This window comes from Staurois parvus, unplaced genomic scaffold, assembly GCF_062004578.1.
Source record: "Staurois parvus isolate SC_StPar_1 unplaced genomic scaffold, SC_StPar_1.0 ptg000538l, whole genome shotgun sequence".
NCBI lineage: Eukaryota > Metazoa > Chordata > Amphibia > Anura > Ranidae > Staurois > Staurois parvus.
Window position 1 is genome coordinate 1160634 of NW_028318334.1, and position 13159 is coordinate 1173792.

The 13159-nt window shown below is 39.0% G+C and overlaps 1 protein-coding gene across 1 annotated transcript in view; it reads right to left on the reverse strand.

Moving 5' to 3' along the window:
* RAB5C (RAB5C, member RAS oncogene family) overlaps window positions 1-13159 on the reverse strand; it is a 72169-nt gene that overhangs the window by 3309 nt on the left and 55701 nt on the right. The window contains exons 4-5 of the mRNA XM_089690631.1: window positions 11742-11864; window positions 11561-11654 (exon numbers count right to left, since the gene is read on the reverse strand). Coding sequence (XP_089546757.1) covers window positions 11561-11654; window positions 11742-11864 — 217 coding nt within the window. The remainder of the gene's footprint in view (window positions 1-11560; window positions 11655-11741; window positions 11865-13159) is intronic.

Consider the following 13159-nt stretch of genomic DNA (forward strand, 5'->3'; position numbering starts at 1 on the left):
AAAAAATTATACACAACGGAGAAAATAAGTATTGAACAGGTCACCATTTTTGTTGGTACATACAGTGGGGCAAAAAAGTATTAAGTCAGCCACCAATTGTGCAAGTTCTTCCACTTAAAAAGATGAGAGAGGCCTGTAATTGGCATCATAGGTAGACCTCAACTATGAGAGACAAAAATAAGAAAAAAAATCCAGACAATCACATTGGCTGATTTGGAAAGAATTTATTTGCAAATTATGGTGGAAAATAAGTATTTGGTCACCTACAAACAAGTAAGATTTCTTGCAAATTTTCAGTTCAAATTAATATCAGCTGGTTCACTCTCAACTGATGGCCTATTATAAGGTGTCTTTGCCAAGGTGTCACACAAGAAACATCTCATGATGGGTAAAAGCAAAGATCTCTCTCAAGACCTTCTCAACCTTATTGTTGCAAAACATACTGATGGCATTGGTTACAGAAGGATTTCTAAACTCCTGAATGCTCCAGTGAGCACTGTTGGGGCCATAATCCAGAAGTGAAAAGAACATCATTTTGCCAAAATCAGGCCACGACCAGGTGCTCCTCAGAGGATGGAAAAGGAGTGAAAAGAATCAGAAGAGTTGGCCAAGAGCCAAGGACCACTTGTAGACAGCGTCAGAAAGACATGGAATTGCCAAGTACAACTGTTTCAAAGAAAACAATAAAGTAATGCACTCAACCTCCATGGCCCGTATGTACGCTCACCACACAACTCCATTGCTGAAGAAAAAACATGTTGAAGCTTGCTAAAAGTTTTCTGCACAACAAATAGGCAAGTCTGTGAAATACTGGGAGGCTATGGAGGTCAAATGGAACTGCACATCACCCCAAAAACACCATACCAACAGTGAAGTTTGGAGGTGGGAACATCATGGTGTGGAGATGTTTTTCAGCATATGGTACTGGCAAACTTCATGTCATTGAAGGAAGGATGAATGGAAAAATGCCATCTACCAGGATGATGAAGATGAAATGAGGGTGGACATGTCAGCAAGACAATGATCCCAAACACAAAGCCAAGGAAACTATTGGTTTCAAAGAAAGAAAATAAAGCTGCTAGAATGGCCCAGCCAAGCTCCTGACTTGACTCCAATAGAAAATATAAGAGCTAAATGGAAAGAGCTAAAGATCAGAGTTCATAGAAGAGGCCTATGGAACCTTCAAGATTTGAAGACTGTGTGGAAGAATGGTCCACAATCACACTGGTACAATGCATGTGACTAGTTTCTCCATACAGGATGTGCTGTGAAGCTGTGATTACCAACAAATGATTTTGTACTAAGTATTAAATACATTTCAGTTAGCATGTTCAAAACTTTTCCCTGTGTCATTCCATTTTATTACACATAACTTAATTGTTTTGGTTTCTTTGTATGCATGTATTGCATGTTTTGTTAGATATGTGCTAAAATGTTTCATGTCGATAGCACCTTTGGAAATAGATTTACTGAGAAAAATGGTGACATGTTCAATACTTTTGGCAATATAGCGTGTATGTGTGTATTATTCATCTCTCTCTCTCACTCACACAATTGTCAAAAGTATTGGGCCACCTGCCTTTACACACACACATGAACTTTAATGGCATCCCAGTCTTAGTCCGTAGGGTTCAATATTGAGTTGGCCCATCCTTTGCAGCTATAACAGCTTCAACTCTTCTGGGAAGGCTATCCACAAGGTTTAGGAGTGTGTCTATGGGAAGGTTTGACCATTCTTCCAGAAGTGCATTTGTGAGGTCAGGCACTGATGTCAGAGGAGAAGGCCTGGCTCAGTCTCCGCTCTAATTCACCCCAAAGATGTTCTAACGGGTTGAGGTCAGGACTCAGCAGGCCAGTCAAGATCCTCTACCCCAAAACTTGCTCATCCATGTCTTTATGGACCTACTTTGTGCACTGATGCCCATTCATGCTGGAACAGGAAGGGGCCATCCCCAAACTGTTCCCACAAAGTTGGGAGCATGAAATTGTCCAAAATGTCTTGGTACGCTGGCACCTTAAGAGTTCCCTGCAATGGGACTAAGGGGCCAAGCCCACCCCCCTGAAAAAACAACCCCACACCATAATCCCCCCTCCACCAAACTTTACACTTAGCACAATGCAGTCAGGCAAGTACTGTTCTCCTGGCAACTGCTAAACCAAGACATGTCCATTGGATTGACAGACAAAGAAATGAGATTCATCACTCCAGAGAACATGTCTTCACTGCTCTAGAGTCCAGTGGCGGCATGCTTTACACCACTCCACCGCATCTGACGCTTTGCATTGCACTTGGTGATGGCAGGCTTGGATGCATCTGCTCAGCCATGGAAATCTATTCCATGAAGCTCTCTATGCACTGTTGTGCTAATCTGAAGGCCACATGAAGTTTGGAGGTCTTTAGCTATTGACTCTGCAGACAGTTGGCGACTTCTGCACACTGTGCGATTCAGCATGCGCCGACTCTGCTCTGTCATTTTACGTGGCCTACCACTTCATGGCTGAGTTGCTGTTGTTCCCAGTTACTTACACTTTGTTATAATACCACTAACAGTTGACCGTGGAATATTTAGTAGCAAGGAAAATTCATGGATGGACTTCTTGCACAGGTTGCAACCTATCACAGTACCACAAATTACTCGTGCAGCGCAACTAAAATTAATAATTGTTAGAAAACAAATACTCCTGTGAAAAACATACCAGTATTAAACTAAAGAGTCCATAAACCATCCCCTCAGTGATATATATCACTTTAGTGAAGTGTATCTTCTTCTTTAGTAACATTCAGTGATCCTCTACCACACCAGGTGAAAAACCTGCTCACCTCAAGTAAAGAAAATATGCGCTCATCTGGGTGTACTCAACTCCTCATTCGCAGTGACATATCTTCTTATCTCCTCTCGCCTTCCACTCACTCTGACATCAGGCCAAAATTGATCTCATGCAAACAGAAAGAACGAACATAGTGCTCTCTGTATAACACTTTGTATCCTCCACTAAAATAACACCTACAGATATAAAAGCATAAAATGTGTATCCACATCTAGATAGTGGCGGCGTGGTAACACAGTACCGGCTCCTCCTTCCTAGACGCATTGCACCCCCTCTCAGGGCTTCCTCAGTAGGTGGAGAGCGGTTCTAACACAACCTTTTTATAGCCACACATTCCCCCAACTTGTGTCCAATTGGTCATGGAGACACCGTGAGTCATCATCTTTGGGCAGAAGTGCCAATACTGGTCTCTTCTCCGCCCATGGACTGCACACGCACCACTGGATGTACACCGGGAGCCGGTGAGGTTTTCTTCAGTTGAGCAGGTTTTTCACCTGGTGTGGTGGAGGATCACTGAATATTACTAAAGAAGAAGATATTCATGGAAGTGATACAAGTCACTGAGGGGATTGTTTAAGGACTCTTAAGTTTATCACAGGAGTATCTAGGTTTTCTAACAATTACTAATGTAGAAAGGTGAGCTGCACTAGAAATATGTCAATATATTGAGCTAGTGAGGTGGGATCCACGGTTTTTGTGTTGAAGCAACAAAGGTATTTAACCACTTGCCCTCCAGAGGATTGACCCACCTTCCTGACCAGGCCATTTTTTGCATTACTTTAATTGATAATTGCACGGTCATGCAACACTGCATCCAAAATGAAATTTACGTCCTTTTTTCCCACGAATAGAGCTTTCTTTCAGTGGTATTTTATCGCCTGTGTGGTTTTAATTTTTTGCGCTATAAAAAGACTAACAATTTCAAGAAAAAAAAATATATATTTTTGACTTTTTGCTATTAAACATGTCCAGTAAAAAAGTAGCAAAAAAAAAAACAAAACAAAAAACGTTTTTTCATAAATCAACCACCTCCTTAATACTATAATTACCCTCTAACACAATCAACACCTTCCCCTGAAAGTGTACCAAATTATATAAGTGACAGTGTTAACAAATACTCCAAAAAAATCATACTACAATCACCTTAGTCCCCAAATTTTCAAAATGATAAAAATCCACTACCAATATACAGTCCACTACAATTCTTTTTCAAGTTCACTAGAGTGTCCAATCAATTCTTCCAACGATATTCATAAACAATCCACCTCAAAAAAAGAAAACTCATATAGTGCATTATCTTTTGTAAAATTAAATAGGTAAAAAAACTTTTACATATACTTCCTACGGTGAATATAGGTGAGAAATGGTGAAAAAACGTGAACCAAAACGTGATCAGTGAAACACATCAGTGTATATAACGCTCTTTTAGTGCCACATCACAAAAACTCAAATTCAAAAAAGTGTACACTTCTAAATGCAGTAAGGATACCCTTACCAACTTTCCCAATATAATAGGCTTTATAGAAATCCAGAAACTCCACAGGCTGAACTGCTTAGGAACCTCTGCTGTATCCTGCAACCACCACACTCTCTGGACTCCTTAGACACTCTACTCACAGTGTCTCCAAAAAAAAAAAAACATACAGGACATAGTGTGATACCGCCAATAGAATTAATAACATGAACTTTATTAAAACTGCTCACATTGCCAAAGCTTTAAAATCGCATTTGAGGGAGTACAGGAAGTACCGGAATCTCACGGTCATCCAGGGAAAACGTCCAGGTACACCTGCTCGATCTCTCCCTTATTTAAAATGGCCGCCAGGTAACTTCCGGTTTCCGGGAAAAACGTCTTGACGTCACTCCACCTTGACGCGTTTCGTCATCGACTTAGTCATCACGTTTTCCCTGGTGAGATTCCTGTACTTCCTGTACTCCCTCAAATGCGATTTTAAAGCTTTGGCAATGTGAGCAGTTTTAATAAAGTTCATGTTATTAATTCTATTGGCGGTATCACACTATGTCCTGTATGTTTTTTTTTTTGGAGACACTGTGAGTAGAGTGTCTAAGGAGTCCAGAGAGTGTGGTGGTTGCAGGATACAGCAGAGGTTCCTAAGCAGTTCAGCCTGTGGAGTTTCTGGATTTCTATAAAGCCTATTATATTGGGAAAGTTGGTAAGGGTATCCTTACTGCATTTAGACGTGTACACTTTTTTGAATTTGAGTTTTTGTGATGTGGCACTAAAAGAGCGTTATATACACTGATGTGTTTCACTGATCACGTTTGGTTCACGTTTTTTCACCATTTCTCACCTATATTCACCGTAGGAAGTATATGTAAAAGTTTTTTTACCTATTTAATTTTACAAAAGATAATGCACTATATGAGTTTTCTTTTTTTGAGGTGGATTGTTTATGAATATCGTTGGAAGAATTGATTGGACACTCTAGTGAACTTGAAAAAGAATTGTAGTGGACTGTATATTGGTAGTGGACTTTTATCATTTTGTAAATTTGGGGACTAAGGTGATTGTAGTATGATTTTTTTGGAGTATTTGTTAATAACACTGTCACTTATATAAAAAACTTTTTTTCATGTCTTTGTTACAAAACAAAAAATCCCAATACGTGTAAATTAATTGGTTTACGGGAAAGTTATAGCTTTTACAAATGGCGGTATGTATACTGGTATTTTTTTTTTTTTTTATTACCACTATACTAAATATATTTTAGTATAGTAATGGCAGCGATCTATAGTGGGACTGTGGCACTGCGGCAGGTATTCTGACACTGGGGAACTGACTTGGTGTCAATGACATCCCCAGTGACACCAATACAGTGATCAGTGCTAATAAAAAGCACTGACACTGTACTAATGGCACTGGGCAGTAAGGGGTTAACATGTGGGGCAATCAAAGGGTTAACGGTGTTGTGTTACTGTTTTCCACTGAAAGCACACTGCTTTGTATGGCGGTGCTATCCAGAGCCATGCAAAGCAGTGTGCAGGAGCTGACAGGGGAGAGAACTGTTTTTGTTTACATACAGTTCTCTCCTTCTGTCGGTAAAGCTCCTCAATCACCAATTGAAATAGAGTAATCACCGGCTGGGACCTGGTGATGAACAGCCGAGGCCACGAATAGCGGTGTGGGTACCCTAGAAATGCAAAATCATGTGTGCGTATGTATATATACACATATACACACACAAACGTGATTTTGCACACCCCTTGCGCCCTGTAGCCGTATATTTGATATAGTGCTGCGGGAAAGCAGTCAATGGTATTTTGGATTTAGGTGGGGAGTGTGACTGCGCCGATTGATCACAGTTAGTTATATCACGGTACTATGCTCCATTGAGCTCCTGAGAGCAACCTATTCTTTCACAAATGTTTGTAAAAGAAGTCTGCATGCATGTTTGATTTTATACATCTGTGGCCATGGAGGTGATTGAAACACCTGAATCCAATGATTTGAAGGGCTGGCCCAATATTTTTGGCATATATACATATATATATGCCAAAAATATTGGGCCAGCCCTTCAAATCATTGGATTCAGGTGTTTCAATCACCTCCATGGCTAATATATATATATATATATATATATATATATATATATATATATATATATATATTTATATTTATTTAGGTCTATATATTTAGGTCTATATATTTAGACACGGCACAAATTTTTTTTTTCAGGTATTTACCAAAACATATTCAAGCTATAGTTAAATAATGGCTATGGGCTGAAAGTGCACACGCTCAGGTTTAATTTGAGGGTATGTATATCCAAATTGGAAGAAAGGTCTAGGAATTACAGCTCTTAAGAGTAGCCACCCCCCCCCCTTTTCAAGGGACCAAAAGTAATTGGACAATTTAATCAAAAAATGTTTCATGGCCAGATGTGGGCTGCACCTTCATTATTTCTTCATCAATTAAGCAGGTAAAAGGTCTGGAGTTGATTCTAAGTGTGGTATTTGCATTTGGAATCTATTGCTGTGAACCTACATCATGTGTTCAAAGAAGCTGTCCATGCAAGTGAAACAGGCCATTGTAAGGCTTCAAAAACTAAAGAAATCCATCAGAGAGCTAGCAGCAACATTAAGAGTGGCCAAATCAACAGTTTGGTACATTGAGGAATGAAGAACGCACTGGTGAGCTCTGCAACATAAAAATGCATGGACGTCAATGGAAGACAACAGTGGTGAATGATCGCCGGAACCTCTCTATGGTAAAAAAAAAAAAAAAAAAAAAAAAACCCCATTCACAACATCCAGACAAGTGAAGGACACTCTCCAGGAGGTGGGCGTATCATTGTCAGTCTACAATCAAGAGACTTCACGAGAGCAAATACAGAGGGTTCACCACAAGGTGCAAACCATTCATGAAGACTAGAAAAGCCAGATTAGACTTTGTCAAAAAATATCTAAAAATGCCAGACCAGTTCTGGAAAAGCATTCTTTGGATGGATGAAACTAAGAGGAATCTGTACCAGAATGACAGGAAAAAAGTGTGGAGAAGGCTTGGAACAGCTCATGATCCAAAGCACACAACATCATCTGTAACACATGGAGGCAGTGTGATGGCATGGGCATGCATGGCTTCCAGTGGCACTGGGTCATTGGTGTTTATTGATGAAGTGACAGAAGTCAGAAGCAGCCGGATTAATTCAGCAGTGTTTAGGGATATACCGTCAGCCCAGATTCTGCCAAATGCAGAAAAGTTGATTGGACGGCACTTCACAGTACAGATGGACAATGATCCAAAACACACTGCAAAAAGCAACCCAGGAGCTTTTGAAGCAAAAGAAGTGGAATATTCTGCAATGGCCGAGTCAATTACCTGATCTCAACTCAATTGAGCATGAATTTCACTTGCTGAAGGCAAAACTAAAAAGGCAGAAAGACCCACAAAGAACTACTGAAGGCAGCTGCAGGTAGAGCCTGGCAAAGCACCAGAAAGGAGGAAACCCAGTCTTTACTGTCAATAACTGCTTGAAGTCTGGAACCCATGCACATTAAAGAATTATCAACAAAATATTAGAGCTGTAATTCCTAAACCCTTCCTCCAAGAAGGGTTGAAGAAATTCGCCATACAAGTTCACTGCAGTTCGCTAAAGTAGAAAGTCAAACTGGGGTGATTGTTTCCCGTGACATAATACGGAGTAGACTGCAGAGGAATGGCATGCATGGGTGTCGTCCACGAAGGAAACCTCTCCTAAAGCCCATGCACAAAAAAGCCTGCCAGGGCCCATGCTGAAAAAGACGACGACTACTGGGACTCTGTACTCTGGAGTGATGAGACCAAGATAAGGGTTCAAAACTGTATGGCATCACAAAAGGTGGAGTACAAAGAAAAATGCATGGTGCCTACAGTGAAACACGGTGTTGGCAGTGTCCTTCTGTGGGGCTGCATAAGTGCTGCTGGTGTCGGGAAGCTGCATTTCATTGATGGTATCATGAATTCACAGATTTAATGCTCTATATTGAGAGAGAAGATGCTACCGTCACTCTGTGTCCTTGGTCGTCATGCACTTTTCCAACATGACAATGATCCAAAACACAAAGCAAAGGCCATTGTTGCGTTTCTGAAGAACAGGGTGAAAGTGATTCAGTGGACATCTGTCTCCTGATCTGAACCCAATCGAACATCTATGGGGAATTCTTAAGAGACAAGTTGAGCACCACCTCCATCCAGCATCCAGGCTCTAAAAGAGGTTGTTCTTGAAGAATAGAAAAAGATCAATGTTGCAATGTCGCCAACTTGATCATTCAATTCCTAGAAGACTTGGTGCTGTTCTTACAAATCATGGAGGTCATACAAAACACTAGATGTAGTAGTTTTTAGTGTGTACTTTCATGTAATGGGCTAAACAAATGTTTTATAAAAAACTCAGTTTTGTCAAAATGTTCAAATTCGATCTGGTGTTTATTGGTTAAAATCTTATTTTTCAAAAGGGTTGTACTCAAGTATGCTGAAGTGTGTGTGTGTACGTACATACATACACACCATAGTTTATAGACACTATAACTTTCACACAAAACAATCATACACTTATTGGGATTTTTTTTTTTTTTATAAACCAAAAAGACAGCAGAATACATTCTGGCCTAGACGTATGAAGTAATTGTAATTTTTTTTTTTTTAATTGGATAGGTTTTATTGCAGAAAGTACATTAGGTTTGTCTTCAAAATGTTTGTGGTTTGTTTATATAATAAAAAATTAAAAATCCAGTGGTGACCAAACACCAAGAGAAAGCACTTTTTGTGTGAAAAAAAAAATGAAATACATTTTGATTGGTTACAGCGTTGCATGAACGTGCAATTACCAGTTAAAGTAGCACAGCGCTAAATAGCAAAAAAAATGGTCTGGTCATGAAGGCGGTAAAACCATCTGGAGTCGAAGTGGTTAAAAAAAAAAAAAAATCCAATCTGCAAGACAGCAATTGGTTAAAAGTTATCATTTAGTTCTGTACCAGACATGACGCCTTACATGGCTTTGTATTTTGTTTCTTATGTGGCGTGGGGGGTTATTACAAAAGGTACTGTATTAACAGTATTACAGAAGTCACATTCAAAGGAGGCTTTAACCACACAAAGTTTGGACACTTTTACCTCCTTCACGTCCAGGTCAAATTTTCAGCTTTCAGTGCTATCACACTTTGAATGACAATTGCACGGTCATGCAACACTGTACCTATTTGAATTTTTTAGACAGATAAAACTTTATTTTGGTTGTATTTATTAATCACTGGGATTTTTTTTTTTTTTTGCTATATAAATGAAAAAGTCGAATTTGTTTTTTTTAAAAAAAGGGTTTTATAAAATTTTGCACATAAATAATCTTTCTTCATAAATCTTGCCCAAAATGTATTCAGTCATCTTTTTAGTAAAAAAAAAAAAAAAAAAAGAAAGAAAAAAAAAAACTAACCCAAATTAATTTATAACCAAAATGTATAATTTTTTAAATTTGTATCATTTATTTGTTTTTGTTTAACATATTGTCACCCTAGCAGTACAGTGTCACCATAGTGACACTGTACTACTTGTGGGGGGTGATGAAAATGTATTTATTTTTTTTACACTGATTGTTTTTACACCCATAAAGGCTGTAAAAGCAATCATTCCTCCTCATTGAGAAATACTGTGTGAGCTGTGATTGGTCACAGCTTGTCACATACAAGGCTGTTGTGAATAGCCTTGTACCATGTGACCTCTGTGATCATTCACAGATTTCAGACGTAATAAGCAAGGATGTCAGAAGTGACATCTTGCTTACTACTATTCATGTGATCATTGATTGGCCAATCAGTGATCAGAATAATCAGGACCTCACACAGAGGTCCCGTACAACGATCAATGTTCCGCTGTTTCCTCCAGACACAGCAGGGAAGCGGAGAGGACATTTATAAAACGGCCTCCCCCCCCTGCACTGCTCCTGTCCGGCCATTTATATACATGGGCCGGACGGGAAGTGGTAAATACCAACATAACCGCCAACACAATCACAGATACTTGACGGCTTATGTCAGGTTAACCCTATACACTGAAAAATCATATAAAACAAAAATGGCTGACTTAAAGCTCCACTCTGGGTAAAATCTATATGCAGTACTTTGTTATGCAGATACTGTACATCCCATAAAATCTTGTTTTCTCCATTTACCTTTTAGCAGAAGCATTCTTGTCTGAACTCATATACGAGTCTTACTTCACGTCCAATGATTTGTATTTGCGATTTTCTGTGTGAGGACTGAAAAGTGTGGCTGCTCTACGCGCAGCATGGTGATCAGTTTACACAGTAGCAGTGAGGGGACTAATCAGCATTTGCGCCGAGAATGAACAGTGGGTGATGCTATTATAAGCAAGCTGGAACCCCCTTGCTCATCGCCACCCACCCCCAAGAATCCTGTAATCCTCTGTAGGCTTATATCTGTCCACACCCAAGTCAACTACCATTCCAAAGCATGATGGGATACATAATGTATTCAATGCGGCACTTTCCAGCTATACCAAGTAAAGTCAAGCGGATGATAGAGATATATATATATATACATATACATATATATATATATATATATATATATATATATATATATATATATATATATATATATATATATATATATATATATATATATATATAGTATTTTGTGTCCCAGCTTTAAAACATACACAGCTTTCTAGAGAATCGCTGATTCCACCTCCTTCAGCAGGTCCCTGTTGATAGTTGGGATGTGTGTATGCTGTATATGGGTTTAATCGGTTAGGATCTGCAAATCACATTTTCTTACAGTACTGACCAAATTCATTTAAATCCCACTACGCGCAGCAATCTAAAGCACAATTTGCTAAAATATGGAGATGCCACTTATAAGTATAGAGCAGGTGGCTCCGACCTTTCTAAACAAAGGACCAGTTTATTTTTCTTCAGAATTTGGAGGTGCCAAACTGTGACCATTAGGAGTAGAAAATGTCATGGCATCTGTATCATCGTTGGTGTCAGGGGGATGAATAGTGCCCCATGGTCAGTGTCAGGGGGAGGGGAATAGTGCCCCATCGTTTGGGTCAGTGGAATGACTATAGTCTCATTGTTGTCAGACCCTAGGCTACAGTTTGGAGACCACTGGTGCAGAGCAAGATGAAAATATGTTTATCTGCTACATGACCCTGGTAAAGACAATTTAAAAAAAAAAAACAAACAAAAAAACAAAAAAAAAAAACACATCTCACCTATAGCCATAAATATTTCATTCACATTCATAGCGGTTTTAGCAGATGTCTCCATGAATAGCAAGCTGTTGTCATCTGCATAGGCTTGAGCTTCCTGCAACAAAGCAAAAGAACATGAAAGCATTCTGGGGGCTCTCTCTGTATTTGAAGGGGAACAAAGCAGCAAAGCTAGCAAGCTCACCTGAAAATCTACAGCTCTTTTGCTGGAGAGGTCAGCCTTATTCCCAGACAAGGCAATTACAATGTTGGGACTTGCCTGCCTCTGAAGCTCTTTCACCCAGTTTTTTGCTCTTGCAAAGGTTTCCTACAGTGTTACAGAAAAAAAAAAAGAAAATCACATTTCATAAGTTTGATGGAAAAAAAAAAAAAAGCCAAAGCTAAAAACACCCAAGTAATTGAGTTTAATATATACATATAAAAACAACAACACACATACTTCTGAAAACATTGATGATGGTTCAACTAGAAATCCATCAGAACAACATGCATCACAGTTTGTTGTGTATGGGGCTGCGTAGCCTCACACAGGTCAGGGTACTCCTGCTAACCCGTGTCCACAGCCAAAAGCACCTACAAAAGGGCATGTGAGTAACAGAACTGGACAAAGAGCAATGGAAAAAGGTGATCTGATGAATCCCACTCTCTCTTACATCATGTTAATGGCTGGATGCATTTGTCTCTCTTATCTGGGGAAGCAATGTCACCAGGATGCAATATGGGAAGAAGGCAAACCAGCTGAGGCAGAGTGATGCTTTGGGCAATGTTCTGCTGGGAAACCTTGGTCCTACCATTCATGTGGATGTTGTTTTGGAGTCCATGCCTTGAATGGTCAGGGCTATTTTGGTGGCTAAAAGGGGGACCTACTCAATATTAGGTGTGTGAGCAAAATTTTATGACTGATCAGATCAATAAATTATGTATACATATACAGTATACACATTTTTCACATAAGAAATACATGGTAACTCAGCCTTTCATGCCTGACTTCATCACTGACAAACATTGACTGCCTCCTGAGAACTCTAGTTGTCTGGTCTCTTCCTTCAATACACAGAGTTACCAAGCATAAAAAAAAAATAATAACTAATACATATACAAAAAGTCCAAAGAAGTCATATATCCTCATCTGCATGCTTTCCAGTTTAGTGGCCCAGAAAGTACTGAAGCCAGAGGATCAGCAGATAACCTTGGCAACTAGCATTAAAATAAATAAATTAAATATCAGCAAAGGCAAGCCCTTTATTTATTTTATGACAAGTTCCTATAAAAAGGCAGTAAAATGTCTATGAAAGATTTCATATAATTAAAAGTGAAAGGAAAAAAAAAAAAAAAAAAAAAAAAAAAATTTCCAGGTTTTGTACAGTGCCTTGAAAAAGTATTCATACCCCTTGAAATTTTCCACATTACAACCAAAAACTTAAGTATCTTTTATTAACATAATTGTTAAGTGGAAGGAAAATGATAAATGTTTCTCAAAATTATTTAAAAATAAAATATCTGAAAAGTGTGGCGTGTATTTGTATTCAGCCCCTTTTACTCTGATACCCCTAACTAAAATTTAGTGGAACCAATTGCCTTCAGAAGTCACCTAATTAGTAA